This window comes from Acipenser ruthenus, chromosome 11, assembly GCF_902713425.1.
Source record: "Acipenser ruthenus chromosome 11, fAciRut3.2 maternal haplotype, whole genome shotgun sequence".
Taxonomy (NCBI): Eukaryota; Metazoa; Chordata; class Actinopteri; order Acipenseriformes; family Acipenseridae; genus Acipenser; species Acipenser ruthenus.
The window spans coordinates 39,258,822-39,277,524 of NC_081199.1; the positions used below are offsets into that span (position 1 = coordinate 39,258,822).

Genomic DNA, 18,703 nt, shown 5'->3' on the forward strand with positions numbered 1-18,703 from the left:
ATTAGTTTAAAAAAAATGTTAAATAATACTTGGCATACTTAAAAAAAAACCCGATATTATTAAAACACAAGATGCTGACCAAACCATAGCCTGCACTCACTTAGTAAAAATATAAAATACAGCTTTGTGAGCAATTTGTATAATTAGATAAATCATACGAGTCCAGTGTAGTATCCGTCTTGCGTCTATATGTTGGTGATTATCAATGTAAAATGTCTGCTACATTTCACACATTAACATTCATATACCTTTCGATGACAGACTATGTACCGATGATATTCTATATACATGATAGAATATCTTTGACTGTACCAGCACATCAAAAAATGACACCACTTTTCCGCCCTCCAATAGCTGACCTAGGAAGTGATCATTTGCCCGGAACGCAAAATCACGTGATTCAGTGAATCTTTTTCGAGTCATTTTCAAGGAGGGATGAGAGTAAGGTGCTTCTCACTGTAAAGAGTGATGGGAGTCTGACATTATTTCTGGTTTATACTGTGTTGAAGGTAGTGAAGAACCATTTCTAGCACGGTGCAGCATGGTGGTTTGTTCTACTCTATTTCTGCACCTTTCCAGTCGTTAATAACACACTGTGGAGGCTTGGAAGGAAGAGGCGAGGCCCCGTCGGTGGGGGTGGTGCTGTTTTTAACTGTGCGATACCCGCACAGACCCCTTCTCACTTTATCTGGGAGTTTAATCGGGGGTGATGCAAGCGGAAACGACAGCAATGCCAGTCTCTGAAAGCGAGGAAAAACAGGAGCTGTACAACCAAAATAAAACTCCTGCCGCTCTGAAGGGGAACTCAAAAGACTGGCAGTACAGGTGAGACTGGAAATCGGCCTGCGCTTTGTTTTGTTAAAATGCAGCAGTTTCACATCCCCAAAAAGGTTATCAGATATTTAAAATGCAATTTAGAGAGGCGAAGAGTCCAGGTGAATAACAATACTCATAGAATTGTACTGATGCAAAAACCACGATAGTGATTCTGATTGTTGTCAAGTGCGGTGTGACAGACACCAATAACGTACTGGAAAAATGAGCAGATGTGTCTGTGTAGCCCAGAGGTTTTCAAACTGGGGTACTGGAGAAAAATCCTGTAATGGCGGACAACAGTTTGTTTTTTTTATAACAACATTGTAGTACTTTGCGACTTAGCGATCGAGTTAACAACGTTGCATTTCCTTTCAAATAAAAGCACAGTCGTACTGGTGTACGTTTCCTTTCTGTTGGGCGAGGTTAACTATAAACACCTAACCGGCTGCTGACAGTGTGTGAGCGCACATGGCTAAATTATATATTTAAAACAGCAGGGCGGTGGTTCTGCAGTCTGTAGGCTAAAAAAATGGAAACAAATAGAAGGTTTAAAAATGAGTGGCATGTAACAACATAGGAGTGAAAAACTAAAGGATTAAATAACGGATGAATACAGAAAAACAAATAATTAAGGACTACTGTAGCTCATAAACATCTCATTACGAAAATGCAAACAACTAAGTTTTGAAAGCTTTGAGCCATGCTTAAGAGACAGCATTTGAAAGTATATATTAATGCTGTTGCAATCAGTGTTGTTTATAGTGATGTATAAAATAAATGTGGCATTCGACCTTTTTAAAATGAGTGGAATTTCATGGAATTAAATTATATTTCCTTTCCAATTCAAATTCCAATTCTGTATCCTGAAGGTTTTTTCAATTCAAATTCAAATTCTTGAATTGAATTGGAGTTTACCAACACATTTGGAATTGACCCCAACTCTGTTAATTTATAAATGGTATTGATGGTACTAACAGAAGACAAAAACTGTTGAAATAATACGCCTTGTCTGTTTGTTTCTACTCTATACAAACCAGGGTGTGCGGCACTGTTTACTGTTACAGACGAAGTATACAACTGAGGGTAGGCAACAACCATGTGCAATTGCATTATAAACTTGCGTTCAAAACATGGGTGATTTGCTAGCAATCTGGTGAACGGGTCCTGTGATTTATTGAGACATGTTGCAGAATTATTGCAGAGTGTACTTTTTGCTTGTGATTCCATTTGCCCTTTAAAGCCCTTAGATTTGATAGTGAATGCACAACATTTTCCATCGAAGCACCTACTGTGTGCAGTGAGGTGATTGAATGAGGATTATTTGGGAGGCAGTTATTGCAGTGGGAGCCACAGTATACTACCAGATCACTACAGTATAGTGATCTGGTAGTACTGGCATTTGTTTTGTAACAGAATCTGGACAAGGACTTTTTGAAACTTTTTTCTACATGGTATATTTCTTTTTAAAAGGAGCTATCAGTTGGCAAAGACACACAGGCTTTCTTCTTTGACAGATTTACAACCAGACCATTCTACAGTAGGTTAGGTACCTAGACTGACCAGACTGATTTGTTGAGCAATTGGTTGGACATGGATTAATTGACTTTTACAGTATTGCCGGTTGATTCACATTGATCAATTTTTTAAGTGTTTCTTGCCTATTGTTGTGGGTTCTGGTTAGGGTCTTGCCCAGATTATATTGACCCGGCTCGGATTGGGACCCTTGTCATCTTATGCCACTTTTCCACCTGCCACTGGGACAGACCTCAAAGCAATCTGATATCAGATCGATTCCATCAGCAGCCGATTTGAGATCAAACCAATTTCAATTCAGACTCTTTAGGATCTCTCCAACTTAGATTTGTGGAGGAACTTATTTAATGAGCGAAAAATGCAAAGGACTGAAAAATGGTAGGGTTACAGTAGGGTGGAAGGCCTCTAGTGTAGGAAATAGACCCAGCTTTAATGCTCTCTAATATCTGTTTGATCATTTGGACAGATCACGTGGGGCCCCAAGTCTATATGGGCTTCATACAGCTGTTGATCTTTGTATTGTAAACAGCACTGCTTTTTAAAAGTCGAAGGTTATTTCTGGAGGCACCCAGGACTGTAGCAGTTCCTGGTTAAAGAAAATTATTTTATTGTTATTGAGACTTTAGCCGGGATTATCAGAAACAACATTCCAAACTAAAACAGCCTGGACTGATGGAATAAAATTTTATTGAGATCAATCCTAAAAAAAAAAAAAAATAAGTTAGTGTTTTAGGTTATACAGTAAGCATGTAAATTAAATGTATTTAAAAATAAATAAAACATTGTTAGCAGTTATATTAATGTTACAGTCCCAGCTTCACATAGCAAGACAGTGTTTAGTTATGACCACTAGACTGCACTGTTTACTGTGTTTTTTTGTGTTTGTTAAATACGGAGAGCTAACCAAGGATTTCAAATCAGTTTTGCAGCTACTTCCTGATACATGTGTTGTGCTCACTCCAATGATCCAGCTACAACCTGTGATCTACAGTTAATATTAAAAAGTGAAAAAGATTCTCAGCTCCGTGAAAGTTGAAACATTATGTAAGCAACCTAAAAGCAACACTGACATTATTAGAATCAGTTAAGTCTAAATGTAATATGGTTAAGTACTGAATGGGCTACGGAACTGTCCTGTAAATGTTAAAGCACTGGTTTTTGTACTGGTCTAATGAGTTTTACAGTTCACAAAGATTTTGCTCATGGAGGTTTTAGTTTGCTAAATATGTTAAATCATGCTTAAATCATAAAAAAATGGAAAACGAACTTAAAGCTCAGCCACTCAACCACTCTTTACATTAGTCTTTGTTTTCTTGGCAGCAGCACATTGGCTGTACCAACTAATGCAGCAACGTATTATTTTAACTTTATTACAGGACACTTGTGTTTTATATGCATGTTTTAAAAGATCTCACAGCAGTTTCAAAGGTATGTTTTGAATCACAAAAACCTGTTTGCCCTCAACATTGTTTGAGTTGTCAGAATTCCAATACTTGGATTCGCCAGAACTATCTCTGTTATGAAAGGGTGACAAGAATGTGGCATCAACATTTTATACTGATCATACTCCTGGTTTACAACTATTATTGTATTGTATTCTTCATAGTGATCACATGGAGAACATCTGTGGTTACCTGATGAAATACACCAACCTCGTCACAGGCTGGCAGTATCGGTAAGTGTGATGCACCGCTGAGCGGGATGAAAGAAGCTGATCAATAGTATTCCCTTTTAGTGCCATGTCTCTCATTTCTAAGCTTAGCTCTGTGGCACAGACAGTGCATTACCATCGATCAGCTGTGCTTTAGAAGACAGCGCTGGATTTAACAGGAATGTCAATATGGGCTGATTCCAGATGCTCGGGAATGGGATTATAGGGCAGCAGTGTGGAGTAGTGGTTAGGGCTCTGGACTCTTGACCGGAGGGTCGTGGGTTCAATCCCAGGTGGGGGACACTGCTGCTGTACCCTTGAGCAAGGTACTTTACCTAGATTGGTCCAGTAAAAACCCAACTGTATAAATGGGTAATTGTATGTAAAAATAATGTGTAAAAAATAATGTAATTGTATGTAAAAAAATAATGTGATATCTTGTAACAATTGTAAGTCTCTCTGGATAAGGGCGTTTAAGAAATAAATAATAATAATAATAATAACCAATGTACCTGGGTAATACAATAAGGAAACCACACAAGCCATAATAAATGGAAAGTCATCTGGATGTGAAGGAGATTATATTAAAAACTGTCCTACCTTTTTTTTTTATAAAGTTTGCAATTGTTTTGCTAAAAACTGTTTTGTATTATTTTTTTATTATTGTATATAATGTATTAGTTTAGTGTTAGACATTAAATCTATTCAGTTAGCCTAGGACGGTTATTTTGAGCTCTGAAAGAGTGCTGTTTTTGATGATGCTGTTGTGCAGATTTTTCGTCTTGAACAATGAGGCGGGGATGCTGGAGTACTTTGTGAATGAGCAGTCCAGAGCTCAGAAGCCCCGGGGGACATTGCCGCTGGCCGGGGCTGTCATCTCCCCCAGCGATGAGGACTCGCACACCTTCACCGTCAACGCCATCAGCGGGGAGCAGTACAAACTGAGAGGTAGCAGTGTGGAGGGCTCCTCTCAGGCCAGGGAGGAGAGATGAGGCTCTTAGAACCAGGAGGGTTGGAGGTAGAAGGTGGTTTGACCCAGGAGATCTGGGCTAGACTCTGGACTGGCTCATTGATGGTCAAGCCATTTCAGCTAGAAACAGGATAGTGCATCTCAATTGGGCTGTGTTATTGCTAGATTCAATTGATTTAAACTGAGTTTGATATTAATGGATAAGCTTTTATTTTATTAACAACATTTTTTTTTTTTTTGCCGACACAGTCTGGTTCTTGTTTTTTAGTAGCTCCAGTAACTGGTTCCTATTATGATTTGCTTTCCAGGTACAGATGCAAAAGAGCGACAGCACTGGGTTAGCAGGTTGCAGATCTGCACACAGCATCACACAGAGGCCCTAGGCAAGGTATGCGTTTGTCAAAATTCTCTTCAAAAGGTACATTTAGTTTTCTTCATCGGAGCACAAAAATAATGTAGTTAATCTGTTAAATTCAGATATCACTTAACCCTTTCATGCATGGTGGCTGCATTTTTGGTCAATTTTAATAGTTAGCAGCAAAAATGTCTCTTCTCAATAATTTAAACATAGCATCGTCCTGTGACTGTTACATAAGCTATTAGTGAGATTTCTTTCATACTACATTTTTCATTCTTTTTGAAAATGTGTGACTGTGTATTTCATCGCTCGTTTTATTCCAGTGCAATTCTAAGTCTCTCGGAGTGAAGAATTTCACTGTCTGAAACAGGGAAACTATCTGTACAAGTTAAGCGTCTAATTGCAAGATACGTGTCTGATAGCTTGACCGGCATTTCAAAGTTTTTTGACTGATTCAAATTTCGCTGCAGATGTATTTATTTTCAGAAGTTTTCTTTTGGTTAAGTGGCACAGCCGTGGTCCGTGGTTTTTTTTTTTTTTTTTTTTTTTTTTTTTTTGGGGGTGTGTTTGCAAACCAACTGAATGTGATTTTGCAAGTTGTATTTGGTTGTACAGAGGAGTGGTGAAAAAAATAACTTATGCAAGGCTCTCGTTTCCTTCTGTATTGTGCACGTTTGTCTTTTTTGTGCATGACAGTTCAGTGTGAGAGGTAACGGCTGGACGTTTTAGTTGCACAGTGTTCAGAAATTAGGATTTAAGAGTTATGTTTCTGTGCATGTTGTACTGGTTTTACTCAAAAGTGATTCCTGTTCAGGTATTTATGAATGGGAATAATAAGAGACATGCACTTCTTTCTTGTTTGATGACCAAGAAAAATAACTGCATTTCTAAAATTCAATTATACAAAGGTACCTAATTTTAAAGGTTTGATAAGAACGTCTGTTTAGTTTTTGCAAGTTATTTTATTTACTAAAATTAGTGTTTCAATTTTTTTTTTTTCAGTCTATGTGGTTTCCATCTTTTACATTAATTATTCAAATGAATAAAGGACAGTTTATATTAGGTTTATTTATAATGGTACAGCTTTAAACATAGAAAACATATCTGACATTTTCCCAAGGAGTGCTAATACTGGGCTGCAGTGCCTAATGCAGCTGAACAGGTGGACCTCAGGTAAAGTTTGGGAACCCCTGCAGGTGCCATGTCATGCATCATTATCCTCTAGTGGTCAATGTTAAAATTACAGTGACTGCTTTCTGGACTCCTGTTTTTTTCTCCCCACATTTAACTAATTTAATCATTTGATTTTAATTATTTATTTTCTCTTGGTAGAGTAATCCCCCCCTGAAATCTCGGAGTTTCTCAATGGCATCGCAGAGCAGCAGTGGTTCCCCCCTTTTACTGAGGAGAGCCAGTCAGAACGCTGCCTCCTTCTTCAACGTGTCGCAACACAAAGGATCGTCCTCCTCGAGCAGGAGGACCCTGCAGCCAGACCACTTGATGGCTGTGCGGGAGGTCAGTGTTTTACACAAGCAGTCAGGCTATCATAGACCTGAGATTCTACAGTTTAGTAAAACACAATGATTGGGCATAACCAAATTGGGGATCGGTGGAAATACAAAATATAACTGGTGCGAATCATGCTAAAGAAAAAAAACCTTTACAGACTGTTTATCCCAGTATAGTTTTCAATATAATAATCCAGAAACAGAAAACATTGTTTTCATACCAGCAAACTGTTTCAATGGTACTTTGCTTAATACAAAATGTATATGTACCTATCCACCACCATTTTAGATGCCTGATTGGGGTTACAGCAAATAAGAAATTTAATGGATGATCTTGTGTATTGATTTCTGTATAATTACTGTACTTGGATCGCCCTTTGTTGAGCCTTCAGTTATGGAAGTCTCTCCCTTCATAGTCTGTACTGTTTCAGGTTTTGTCGTGTGTGTGTGTTTTTTGTTTTGGATTTAAGTGTAGTGAGTTTATCCAGGCACAGATCATCCTGGACTCAGTTTATCATTCATCCGGGTCAATGCGCTGCTCTGTAGAGTGATTATGTTTTTATAGAACAGACCTGACAGTTTATGACCCCTGAGTTCTCATGTGTCATTTGTATAGCGATCCGTCCCACCTGCAAGATGTTACCAAGGGCTTTTGTTACATTGCTGTGCCTTTTTGTTAGATTCTTTTCAGGGTTGGGCAGGGAGACTAAAATGTACTTTTATTATTATTATTATTATTATTATTATTATTATTATTATTATTATTTATTTCTTAACAGATGCCCTTTTCCAGGGCGACTTACAATTGTTACAAGATATCACATTATTTTTATATACAATTACATTATTTTTTTACACATTATTTTTACCTACAATTACCCACTTATACAGTTGGGTTTTTACTGGAGCAATCTAGGTAAAGTACCTTGTTCGAGGGTACAGCAGCATTGTCCCCCACCTGGGATTGAACCCACGACCTTCCGATCAAGAGTCCAGAGCCCTAACCACTACTCCACACTTCGCATGTGTGTTCACTAGGTCCAACATTTTATTTATTTTTTTATGTTAAAAATCTTAAAACCATTCTTGCAATCTGCTTTAGCTCATGTTTGAATTAAACAACATTGTAAGCTAGTACAATACTTTTATTGTTGAGTACCATATTTTACTAATGCTGAATTAGGCGCTGTTCGATATGTGGGACTGATTTGATTAATTTGTTTTTTTGTCTCAAATCTTCTTTGCATACTAACTCCTTTCTGTACTTGAGACATGTGTTTTAGTAATGCTTCTTCTCCCCCTCTTGTGTTTGCAGATGATGACCCAGGCTGAAGGGCAGCACAGGGACCTGATCCAGACAATAGCGAGCTTGCCTGCCTCTGGTGGGCTGGCTCCCCTGGACCGGGACCTGCTCCTGCTCAAAGCCACATCGATGGCAACCATGAACTGCCTCAATGACTGCCTCCACATTCTACAGCTCCAGCAAGCAGCCCAGCAGAAGTGCCCAGTCCCAGGTGAGAATGGGCCTGCATCACACTGTAGTGTGTCTGCTCTTCCAGTTTGGGATAGCACAGGGAGTGCGGTGGTTGTCTTAGGAATTCAATCGTTTTCTAGCTAGATGAGACACTGCTTAATGTTATTTCAGTCTAATTTATTATCACGGTTTCCATTTATTTAGTTTAACCCTTTTAAGGGCCGCTGTCAAGTATACATGATGTGGCCCACATGATAACCTGTGGAGCGCTATCGTATTATTATTATTATTATTTATTTCTTAGCAGACGCCCTTATCCAGGGCGACTTACAATCGTAAGCAAATACATTAAGTGTTACATTAACCTAAACATGTATGATTTCCCAGGGAAGCTGAGCTTATGAGATTATCTAATGAGCATTCATATAAGTACTTCGGCATAAAAGCAACCCCAAAAATGGATTCACTCACATGGATAGTTTTGTTGTTGTTTTGTTGTGCATTTTGGTTTCTAGCCTCTAAAGGAAAAGGTACACCTGGACAGACTGGTGCCTTAAAGTGATTCTATGATGAGCCTTTGCAGCCCTCCTTTTTCTGGTGCCTGAAGCTGAACTGTATAAAACATATACTGTTTTATTCAAGGCTAAAATGACAGACTTAATTAGATGGCTTTTGATTTACTTGGTCTTTTGAGGTTTCTGGGGCTCTGTGTAGTACTGGCTTTGAAGAAGGGAGCGGAATATTTCTTTATAATTAATGAGGAATCTTATCCACCTTGATAGGCTAGCTGCAGTAACCAGACACTGGGAGCCGTTTACTGAAAAGGTTGACAGCTTTCCAAATTGTACCCCGGCCTTTCTGTCATTAAACAGTGAAGGGTGCTATTATTAATTCAGCAGCCACTCATTCTTACTTTGTCAACTGAAACTAATAAGTTGTTGGGGTTTTTTTGTTTGCATTATATTTAGTGCTTAAATATCCAGGTTTAAATTGGTAACAATCTTTTTGTTTGGTATCCTCTTTTTATCAACAATTACTGAATTCACTAGCAACCTACCGATTGTCTTATGATACAGCTCACATTGTACATTCCTGCTGTCTGTACCAAGTAACACTTTCTCCTAAACCGAAGGAAAGCGTAATAGATTCGGGCATGGAACAGTTAAATAAGTTCTGAAAAAGCGCTGTTTATTCACGTCTGTCAGCCAGAGTTGGGTGTCTTTCAGGATCTGGTTACTCCCGTTCATATTTCATGGAGCTCTATTTGCATGAATTAAATGTGTTTAACCAATCGGGTGCTGTATTGGTTTGAAGCTGGGCGGGGCACAATGCTGCTGTTTTTTTGTTTTTTTTCCCCATCATTCCGTGTCTTCACTTTCAGGTTAAACCGCTGCCTCTGGTGTTTTGGCAGATGTATAGGTTGAAATTACAAGCTCTTACCCTTTAGACGGTTGTTCAGTGCTAGGGTTTAGGGGCAAAGCATGAGCAAGTTGGAGCCTAAACGTCCGTTCATTTCAGAGGCGACCATCGAGTGGCTGGAGCCCAAGCTGCCTCTGTCTGATCACCTGAAGAATGGCAACACCCTCCAGAGCTTCTCCACCCGGGAGAGCAGCAAGTCGCCAGACAACTGTATGGTCCAGATCAGCCCGGAGCCCTGCCACTTAAGTGCGGTAGGTCTTTGTTAAAGTCTCTCTGTACTAATCTGGTTTATGTTTTTACTTGCATCTGCAGGGCTGTTTTTTGTTTTTTTCTTCGCTATGTACCAGGTGTACTGCACTATTGGTGCTGGTGCCAGCTCTGCTAAAATACATAGCTGCTCCCAGGGCCTGTAGATCTGAAAAACAGCATTTAAAATGTTAGTCATTTCATATGGTGAAACAGGTTAGGGAGCCTCTGTTGGGATCTTTTTCCTATGCTACTATTTAATATCAACTGGTAGATATTACCAGCATTGTGATCAAAATATATCTGAGCAGTTAATGGTATTTATTTGACCGTGTATCATGATACATTTTATCCTGCTAGCAGTAGGTTGTATATCCATTCTAGGTTTTCACTATGAGCTTAATTTTCCTCTGTGACAAGTGGCAAGCTCATGCATGTCTTTAAAACTAGCAAGCACTAGAATAACTTGCATTGCTAGCATAAATGGAATAAAAAATCACTTTTCCACATAGGAAGAGTAAAGTTGTTTTATTGCACTTTGTGATAAATTGTTTGAAAGACAATAGTCCATATTAAACTTCCTCGGTTTTAGCCACGTATCTTGCTTTCTCAAAGCTGGCATCTCTATTTAGGATGTTGGCAGATGTCTACTATACTTTTCCTCTGATCTCATCGGGTTCTAATTTATGATATGGGACCAGCTCCAGGTTCTTAGTCACATTTCTTAGTTTCTTAAGTATATCTGAGTTACTTATTGTAAAGAACAAAGACATTCAGTATGCTGAACTTAATATTGATTTGGTTGCATTCTGGATTCTATAGTGTGTTGTTTTATTATTATTATTATTATTATTATTATTATTATTATTATTATTATTATTATTATTATTATTATTATTTAAAAGAATCTTTCCTTTTGAATCTATCTTTACCAACCATAATATAACAATAATAATAATAATAATAATACAAAAAGTTCTATCTAATGTAAATTGTGGTATCGTGTGTGTGGTGCTTTTAGCAATGGTATTGTTGCCAGGAGACCAGGTCACAAGCCTCTGCAGTTGCCTCTTAATTTGGCTGTCTCAGCGCGAAGGGAGAACTACAGGGTAATGAAAGCACAAGAGATAGCTCTGAGGAGTCTGGGCTGAGTTTCAGAGTTGTTCTAATTCCAGAATAGGTAAGGTTGATATAGGTACACTGTAAATGTATAACAATATAAAGCAACACTAATATGGGCTGGCTGTGTTTGTCAGAGAAATTGTCATAGTATAATATAATGAAGCAACATCACCGATCAGAAGCAGCCTTTGTAGGAGCTGTTACTAAGGGGAAGGTTGTCAGTTGTTCATGTCTTCATGTAGGGTCATGTTAAATGGGAAGTTTAATGTACTGCTCAGCAGAAGAAACAGTACTGATCTGTACTCCAGTGCACTGTTTGTTTTTTTGAGCAATTATGTAAGTATATAAATACCCTACAGGTCTTGTAATTTGACACCATTCATGACTGGGGGAATTCTGAAGCGATTTACTTTAATGTACTGTATTTCCCAAAAGAACAATGCAAACCTAGCTAGAGCCAATAACATCCTCCTCAGATAGTTAATTATATTATCAGAATAAGCTATGACCTCACTTGTGGGATGAGAAGAAAATCCTACTAAATCACCTGCTTATGCTATACAGCCTGTCAAAGTTTTCAAATGAAGCCTGAAGCTGCCTGCAAATAAAGGTTATTATGATGTCACCAGGAGTGGTTCTAAAGCCATAAAGCAGTGTCTGTGATGCTTCTCAATACTGGCCAACAGGGAAGCAGGACCTTCCTTTCCCGAGGCTTTGTATTCAATTCCTGGGTTTAGACCATAATTTAATCCAAAGAAATCCTGGTATTCCTCACAGGAACACGACGACATAGATCCAGAGGATGAGGTCGTGGATTCCTTTGTTGAGAAGGAGGATGAACTGGGGCCCATCGAGGAAGAGCGCAGCATCATCTTACACCTGCTGTCCCAGCTCAAGCTGGGCATGGATTTGACGAGAGTAAGTAATCGAAGCGTGGATCAGGTGATCAGTCCAGTTGGGACGAGATGAGCAGAGGGAGTTAATTTGACTAAACCTGTGTTGCTCCTCACGCATAAAAGAGAATGAACTTTTGTAGCTCTGGGACAAACAAGACCTAATCTTTGAACATCGATGCACTAATTAAAATTCAGTATGTTGAAACCCCTCAGCAGATGGACATACATGTTTAAAAACATGATACAGAGATCTAATCTAATCTACCAAGGTGGATCCCATAGTATTTAAAAGGGTACATGTAGGTTACTGTCTCTAGTTCAGCACGAAATATGGCACTGTACAATATTATCATTGCTTTTTATTTAAAAGATCACTGCAAACATTTTTTGTCTATGGTGTATGTACAAACTGTTTGGTTGTGCTTTGATTATGAAAATATTTGACATTTCTATTTTGTGATCCCAGGTGGTTCTTCCTACCTTCATCCTGGAGAAGCGTTCCCTGCTTGAAATGTATGCAGATTTTATGTCCCATCCGGATCTGTTTGTCGCCATCACTGATGGGGCTAACCCTGAGGACCGGATGATCCGCTTCGTGGAGTATTACCTCACATCCTTCCACGAAGGGCGCAAGGGGGCCATCGCCAAGAAACCTTACAACCCCATCATCGGGGAGACTTTCCACTGCTCGTGGAGGGTCCCCTCCCACAAGGGCAGCTCCTTGTCGTCCCAGGGCAGCCTGAACAAGGCTGGTTTGGAGGGGGGGAAGGAGGCCTCAGACTCTTATCACGTCCGCTTTGTGGCAGAGCAGGTGTCCCATCATCCCCCTGTTTCCGGGTTTTATGCGGAGTGTGCGGAGAGGAGGATGTGTGTAAACACCCATGTGTGGACGAAGAGCAAATTCATGGGAATGTCTATAGGAGTTTCCATGATCGGAGAAGGTAAGAATGCAAGGGTTTGTGTTTCCATGCCTGGATGTTAAACTTTTAATTGGCTGTATTGTACTAGTAGCAGAAAATGCATCAGAGATAGAGCAGATAGTCATGAGCCTTTACTTTACAGTACCACGGTTAAACCAACACCTGGTTTCACAGACCCAGATTAACACTAATCTTGGAGTACCTGCAGCTGGTTTCACAGACCCAGATTAACACTAATCTTGGAGTACCTGCAGATGGTTTCACAGACCCAGATTAACACTAATCTTGGAGTACCTGCAGATGGTTTTGCAGGCTGTGATTCGCACTAATCTTGGACTGCAGCTCTCCTACTGCCCTGATTCTGTTTCCCAGTCTCGTTTTATACCTCTTTCATATGCAGATTGATGGTGAATTCACCAATTACCCCCAATTGGCATCTTCACATGGATTACTTTCTCTTTATCCACGTGCATGCAGACTGCCGCCAGCATGCTCATGAGACTGGGCACTTCACAATGAACTTCAACTAGCAATTCAGAACAAATAAACACGTTTTACATTTGAGGGTTAGCTTCTTACTTGCTAATGGGAGGAGTGCAGCCTACTACAGGCTTCCCCCTCAGCCCATGTGGACCTGGTCATGTGCAGCGGAACTGCCACATATGTACCAATACTACAGTACCTGTACCACAGGCTTGGCACTGTCATCACAAACCTCTAAAACAGTACTATGAGACTTGAGACTGCAGACCTCATCGCAAGATGTTCCACAGATAGTAGATAAAGTCCTTATTTTAAAGTGTTTCTTCAAACACAAGCCACACACTACACATTTCCAACCCCTGAGTGTCTCATGAAATCTATTTCTAGTTTATGTTTGCCTAATTATTATTTGAAGTATTATACTGCTGTTCCCACTAATTTGGGAATTGACAGACCCTGGTCTGTCCCTTGGCTCAGTAGTGAAAGCACCGTGTCTGAGGTCATGTTAATGGTAGCAGTGTTAACAGATCCTCGCCAGTGAGCCACTGTGGTGCTGCTCTGGCTTGTCTGCCTCCTGAGCCAGGCCAAAGTTTAACACCTTTCTTAAATTTGAGGTGGTTTCTTGTGACCAGGTTCTTAGCAGTGTTCTCTTGTTTCTAATTCTTGCAGCATAGCAAATGTGTTTGACCACGTTGCTGCTTCTTATTCTAAAGATGTATCTTTTGGTTAAAGTTTTTTGGGGATTTCCTGCCATTCCAATTTAAGCAATTATTGTCCAAAACAAAAAAAAGGAAAGCTTCTCCCACTCATTTTTTTATTTATAAACACAATTAGGCAACACAACCTCTGAAAAACAAACAACATTTGAAACCAATCACAGTGTTGAAATCAAGTGGTTTATTTGGACATCATATTTATAAAAGTTAAATAATATCAATTGTAAATAAACAAAAGTCATCAACAAATCATTTCTTCCCACTATTATATTTGTTCCAAAAATATGTTTGCTATTCTTTTGCTATTTTTAAAATATTTGTAGTAAAATGAACTTCCTTAATTCCCAACAATATTTTATATTGTTACTAGTAAACTGTATCTGTTACAGAAAAGAAAGGAATTAAATGTCTTATTTCTCCCGGTTGCCCTTAATGTCTTAATGATAATTAACACTTGGTTTCTTCTACAGACTTTTATCATAGACTCTGCTAGACTCCTACAGTCCTTTCGTATTGTACTTGTATATAATGCTTGCAGTGCGTGATTGTTAATGCAGTGCTCTTTCCCCAGGTCTCTTGTGCCTGCAGGAGCACGATGAGGAATACACCTTCACCCTGCCCTGTGCATATGCTCGCTCCATACTCACAGTGCCCTGGGTGGAGCTGGGAGGGAAGGTCAATGTCAACTGTGTGAAGACCGGCTACTCTGCAGCCATTACCTTCCAAACCAAACCCTTCTATGGGGGCAAACTGCACAAGTAAAGTACCGCTAGCCATTAGTTATTTCAGCAATAGAATCCGATGACACGTTCATGTTTGCATTCATTGACTTTATTTTGTTGGTGCTAAGCAGTTGCTGACCGTCATCCAACCACGTTTAAACTTCTGCTTTTCTACCCAGAGTCACAGCTGAAGTGAAGCACAATCCCACCAACACAGTGGCATGTCGGGTGCAGGGGGAGTGGAATGGCGTCCTTGAATTCTCCTACAGCAACGGTGAAACCAAAGTGGTGGACGTCCCCAAACTCCCAGTGACGAAGAAGAGGGTGCGGCCCAACGAGAAGCAGGGATCCTACGAGTCCAGGTGAGAAGTTCACTTACCACTGACACATATCAGGGAATCTTGCACAAAAATAAGTTGGCCAATTATTAGGTTTTCCTTCATTAGGAACTATACCTTACATGTGTTAAACATTGTATTGCAAGAGAGCGTCATTAAGCTTATTTGAGTAAAGAACCAGATTCATGGTTTTCACTTGGGTTTCACATGAGCAGGAGGAATGTTTCAGGTCATGTGAACCTGCCTCTCGCTGCTCCTGGAGATGGATTTTGGAGTGCATCATTACTGCTTCTGTGTTTACACTGGAGTCACACAGTGAACTGTTTTGACAAACTCCAGCACTCCAGTCGGATATAGATAGTGTGTGGGCCCCTGCCATGAATGTCACTGACTTCCTGGAGATTCCTTTCAGCGCTTAATCCTTAAATAGAACTTTCCTTTGTTTCTCTTTTTTAATCCTATGTGCAAGTCACACATTATTAATGTACAAGAAGCATGAACCATGAAAAGTTAAAAGTAAAGAACTAATAAAGCCGTCCTGTACGCAGGCGACTGTGGCAACATGTGACCCAGTCCTTGAGGGAGGGAGATATAGAGAAGGCAACAGAACACAAGCGACTGTTAGAGGAGAGACAGAGGGCCGAGGAGAGGCATCGCACGGAGACGGGGGCAGCGTGGTGCACCAGATATTTTCAGAGTGAGGTAAGTCATTACAGCAGCAAATTAGATTGTCTGTATGGGGGGGGGGGGGGGGGGGGGGGAAGAAACATTGCAAAAATGTTTTTAATGAAAGTAAAAGCAGCAAAACCTGTCCTGACCTGGATACAAAGTGAAGCTGGATTAGGGGTCCATGTTACTAATAAGTATCGCTAATAAAATATATGAACTGATCATTGCTTCTTTCTCCCTCTATTTAGGGTGAAGGTTGGGTATATCACAAACCATTGTGGAAAACGTCGGGAGCAAGCGTTTAAATCCACTGACCCAAGAGTACAATACAACTATTCTTTTGAATGACTGCGTCAGGTTTTAATTTAGCCATAAGGTGTGGGTTTTGTTTTTTAATTATAACAACAAAAAGTTAACTCCCCTTTTTCCCTTAGCAAGGCTGTACTGTGAAAGAGAAAACAATATTATAGGGCACTTTAAATACAACACGACATGAGGTGCATATTTTATAACGATTCATGAATACTTTTGTATGTTCAAGTACTTAATGTCTTTGAATCAATCTGTGTTCTTGTACAGCTTGTACATTATAAGAGGTACTTTACTGATGCTGCCTTAAGATAGGCTAGATTTGAGCAGCTGCGAGCAATGTTGATGCCTTGGTTTTGTGTGATGAACTCTACTTGGAGATTACAAAGTTATCCTATCTGGGAGTTTGTGCACACAATGCGCCGTGTATGAGGAGTGGAAATGACCTGCGCAATTTCTTTTCCACCCAATATATGAAAGAACTGCCTGTCATCGCCAAGCAAATGACTGAGAGATTGTATTGCAAAACAGGATGCCTTCTCACTTTGCGATCAAGGAATAAGTAGCAGTTACTTTCAAACCTGACTTTTAGACTTTTTTTTTTTCTCCTCCATCATTATTGAATCTCACTGATGTCGAAAGACATAATCAAAATGAGAGATGTTTGCTGCCGAGGGATAAACTCCAGCTGCTGTTAAACTGAACTCTGAGATGACCTTCTGCTTGTTAATACCAAGGGAGAGGAAAAGCATATTGTCATTCTTAAGCTTTTTTCATTCTCCCCCACCACGTCCTTCTAAAACTGTATACTGTGGCGTTTGGGATCTGCTAATATCTTCAGCATCATGTTATGCTGTACTGGTGTGTGTGTATATAAAAAAAAAAAAAAAAAAATGCTGAAATGTACTTTTGTTTCAAAAGACTTAATCATATTTTCTATGATTACAAAATATACAATAATGTTGTATTAATTCAGTTCAGTTAATCTGGGAAGCAATCTTCCCAGCCTGATCCTTAGAGTCAAGACACTGAAATGTTTTAGAACAGGTATCCTACTAAACTCATTTATTAATCACCATTATGTGGGAAATTAGCTGTAGTGTTGGATAGATTTGAGGTGCCTCAAACCCCTTTACCCTCCCCACTAAAGCAAAACAGCCAGCCGTTCCCCGATATGTTGGGTCTTGCTGCTTAAAAAATGGGTTTTAAGATCCTGCTGTTCATTGCATAATCGACAGCTTCTGCTTTTGCTTTAAGAAACTAAAAGTGAACCACCTCAGGAAGGTGGTCACGATTCTGGATTAAACGTACACTATGTGATCAAAGTACCTCTTGGTACCTATATGAAAATGAAGGCTTTTATTTTATAACATTAACAGCAACAAACGCACACACACTGGCTCTTAAACTGAAAGTGTGGAGCGTGTTTGCACTGGTTGACGTCAGGCTTTTTTCTGTTTCTTTTTTGTTAATGCGATTCACAACTCAATCTTCAAACAAGTTTAATAGATATGAAGTTGATTGTTCACAAAGGGGAAACGTGGAGGGCATGGTCAGTTTGTATAGTGAACCAATTCTCATGGGGAAAAGGAGGAGCTTCTTTAACTCCACACAAAGAGGTTGGTAAAGGATGGTTTTCAATGTATTGATTTTCATTGTCATACGATACCTTAATCTCTCCAGCGTGGTGCCTTACACTATTTCTTCTTACATTATGTCTTCCAGTCAGTGTAAGTAACATAACCTATCAACTACAGTACTGAGGAAAGTGGTAAGCCAATCTATTGTTTCATCATGGATCATGAACAATATCATGGCGTCGTTTTGATATTTCAGAAATAGCAAGAACATCTACTTAGGGATCTGCAAACTTTAACAAACAAGTTTGTTTATAAAATGTATTCCTGTTACCTTTGAAAATGAGATGCAATTGATGGACATTGACTTTACAGATCGAGTGGTTTTATGCTCATTACTGGGTAAAAGAACCACTCTACGTTTTGCTGACCTGTGAAATGCACTGAAATAAATTAAGATGACACTCCTTGTAGTCTTAGATAAGTGTGAAAAATGAATGACCTATAAATAAATAAATAAAAACCACTCATGTAATCTATTGTGTTTTTTAGTATAACTTTTATACCAATAGCTGTTTTTAAGCTTTTAAAACTTAAGCGGCTATTAACCAGTGTGGTAGTCGTTGTGATGGTGCCCTCTGTTGGCTGCAATTAGACATTACTGTACTGCTTTTGTGGGTCCTTTCAGCCAGCAGAATTTAAATCCCAGTCCATTTAGACAACTGGTTCCCTATTTCTATCTTAAGTTTTCAGACAAAACATTAAGGCAGGGTAGCTCAACATAAGAAATAAGCCAAAATGCCAGCCCTAGAGCCAAAGCCTAAAAAATATGACTGTCTGAAATACAGTGCTATAGAATTGCAAGTCAGGTGGCAGTCCTTTTATTTACAGAAACTGGGCTCTGTTCTGCTTTAGAGGAATCTGCCTATGTTAGTGGTAATTCCGAGATAACCACAGATACTGTAGGTGTTTGATG

The 18,703-nt window shown here is 39.4% G+C and overlaps 1 protein-coding gene across 1 annotated transcript; it reads left to right on the forward strand.

The window, feature by feature from the left end:
* Nucleotides 1-377: 377 nt before the first annotated feature.
* On the forward strand, nt 378-18,262 carry LOC117426993 (oxysterol-binding protein-related protein 11-like). The gene is made up of 13 exons (XM_034045296.3): nt 378-825; nt 3,956-4,024; nt 4,773-4,948; nt 5,279-5,358; nt 6,661-6,843; nt 8,152-8,350; nt 9,829-9,980; nt 11,875-12,015; nt 12,460-12,934; nt 14,684-14,870; nt 15,014-15,196; nt 15,721-15,874; nt 16,090-18,262. The coding sequence occupies exons 1-13, from the start codon at nt 710-712 to the stop codon at nt 16,144-16,146; spliced, it is 2,172 nt and encodes a 723-aa protein (XP_033901187.3). The 5' UTR covers nt 378-709; the 3' UTR covers nt 16,147-18,262.
* The last annotated feature ends 441 nt before the right edge of the window (nt 18,263-18,703 follow it).

What these genes read in the sequence shown, in the direction of transcription:
- LOC117426993 (XM_034045296.3), top strand. Translation starts at nt 710, where the DNA reads ATGCAAGCGGAAACGACAGCAATGCCAGTCTCTGAAAGCGAGGAAAAA. An exon ending in TATGGGGGCAAACTGCACAA is followed by an intron (nt 14,871 to 15,013) that starts GTAAAGTACCGC and finishes TTTTCTACCCAG; the next exon opens with AGTCACAGCTGAAGTGAAGC. An exon ending in CAGGGATCCTACGAGTCCAG is followed by an intron (nt 15,197 to 15,720) that starts GTGAGAAGTTCA and finishes TCCTGTACGCAG; the next exon opens with GCGACTGTGGCAACATGTGA.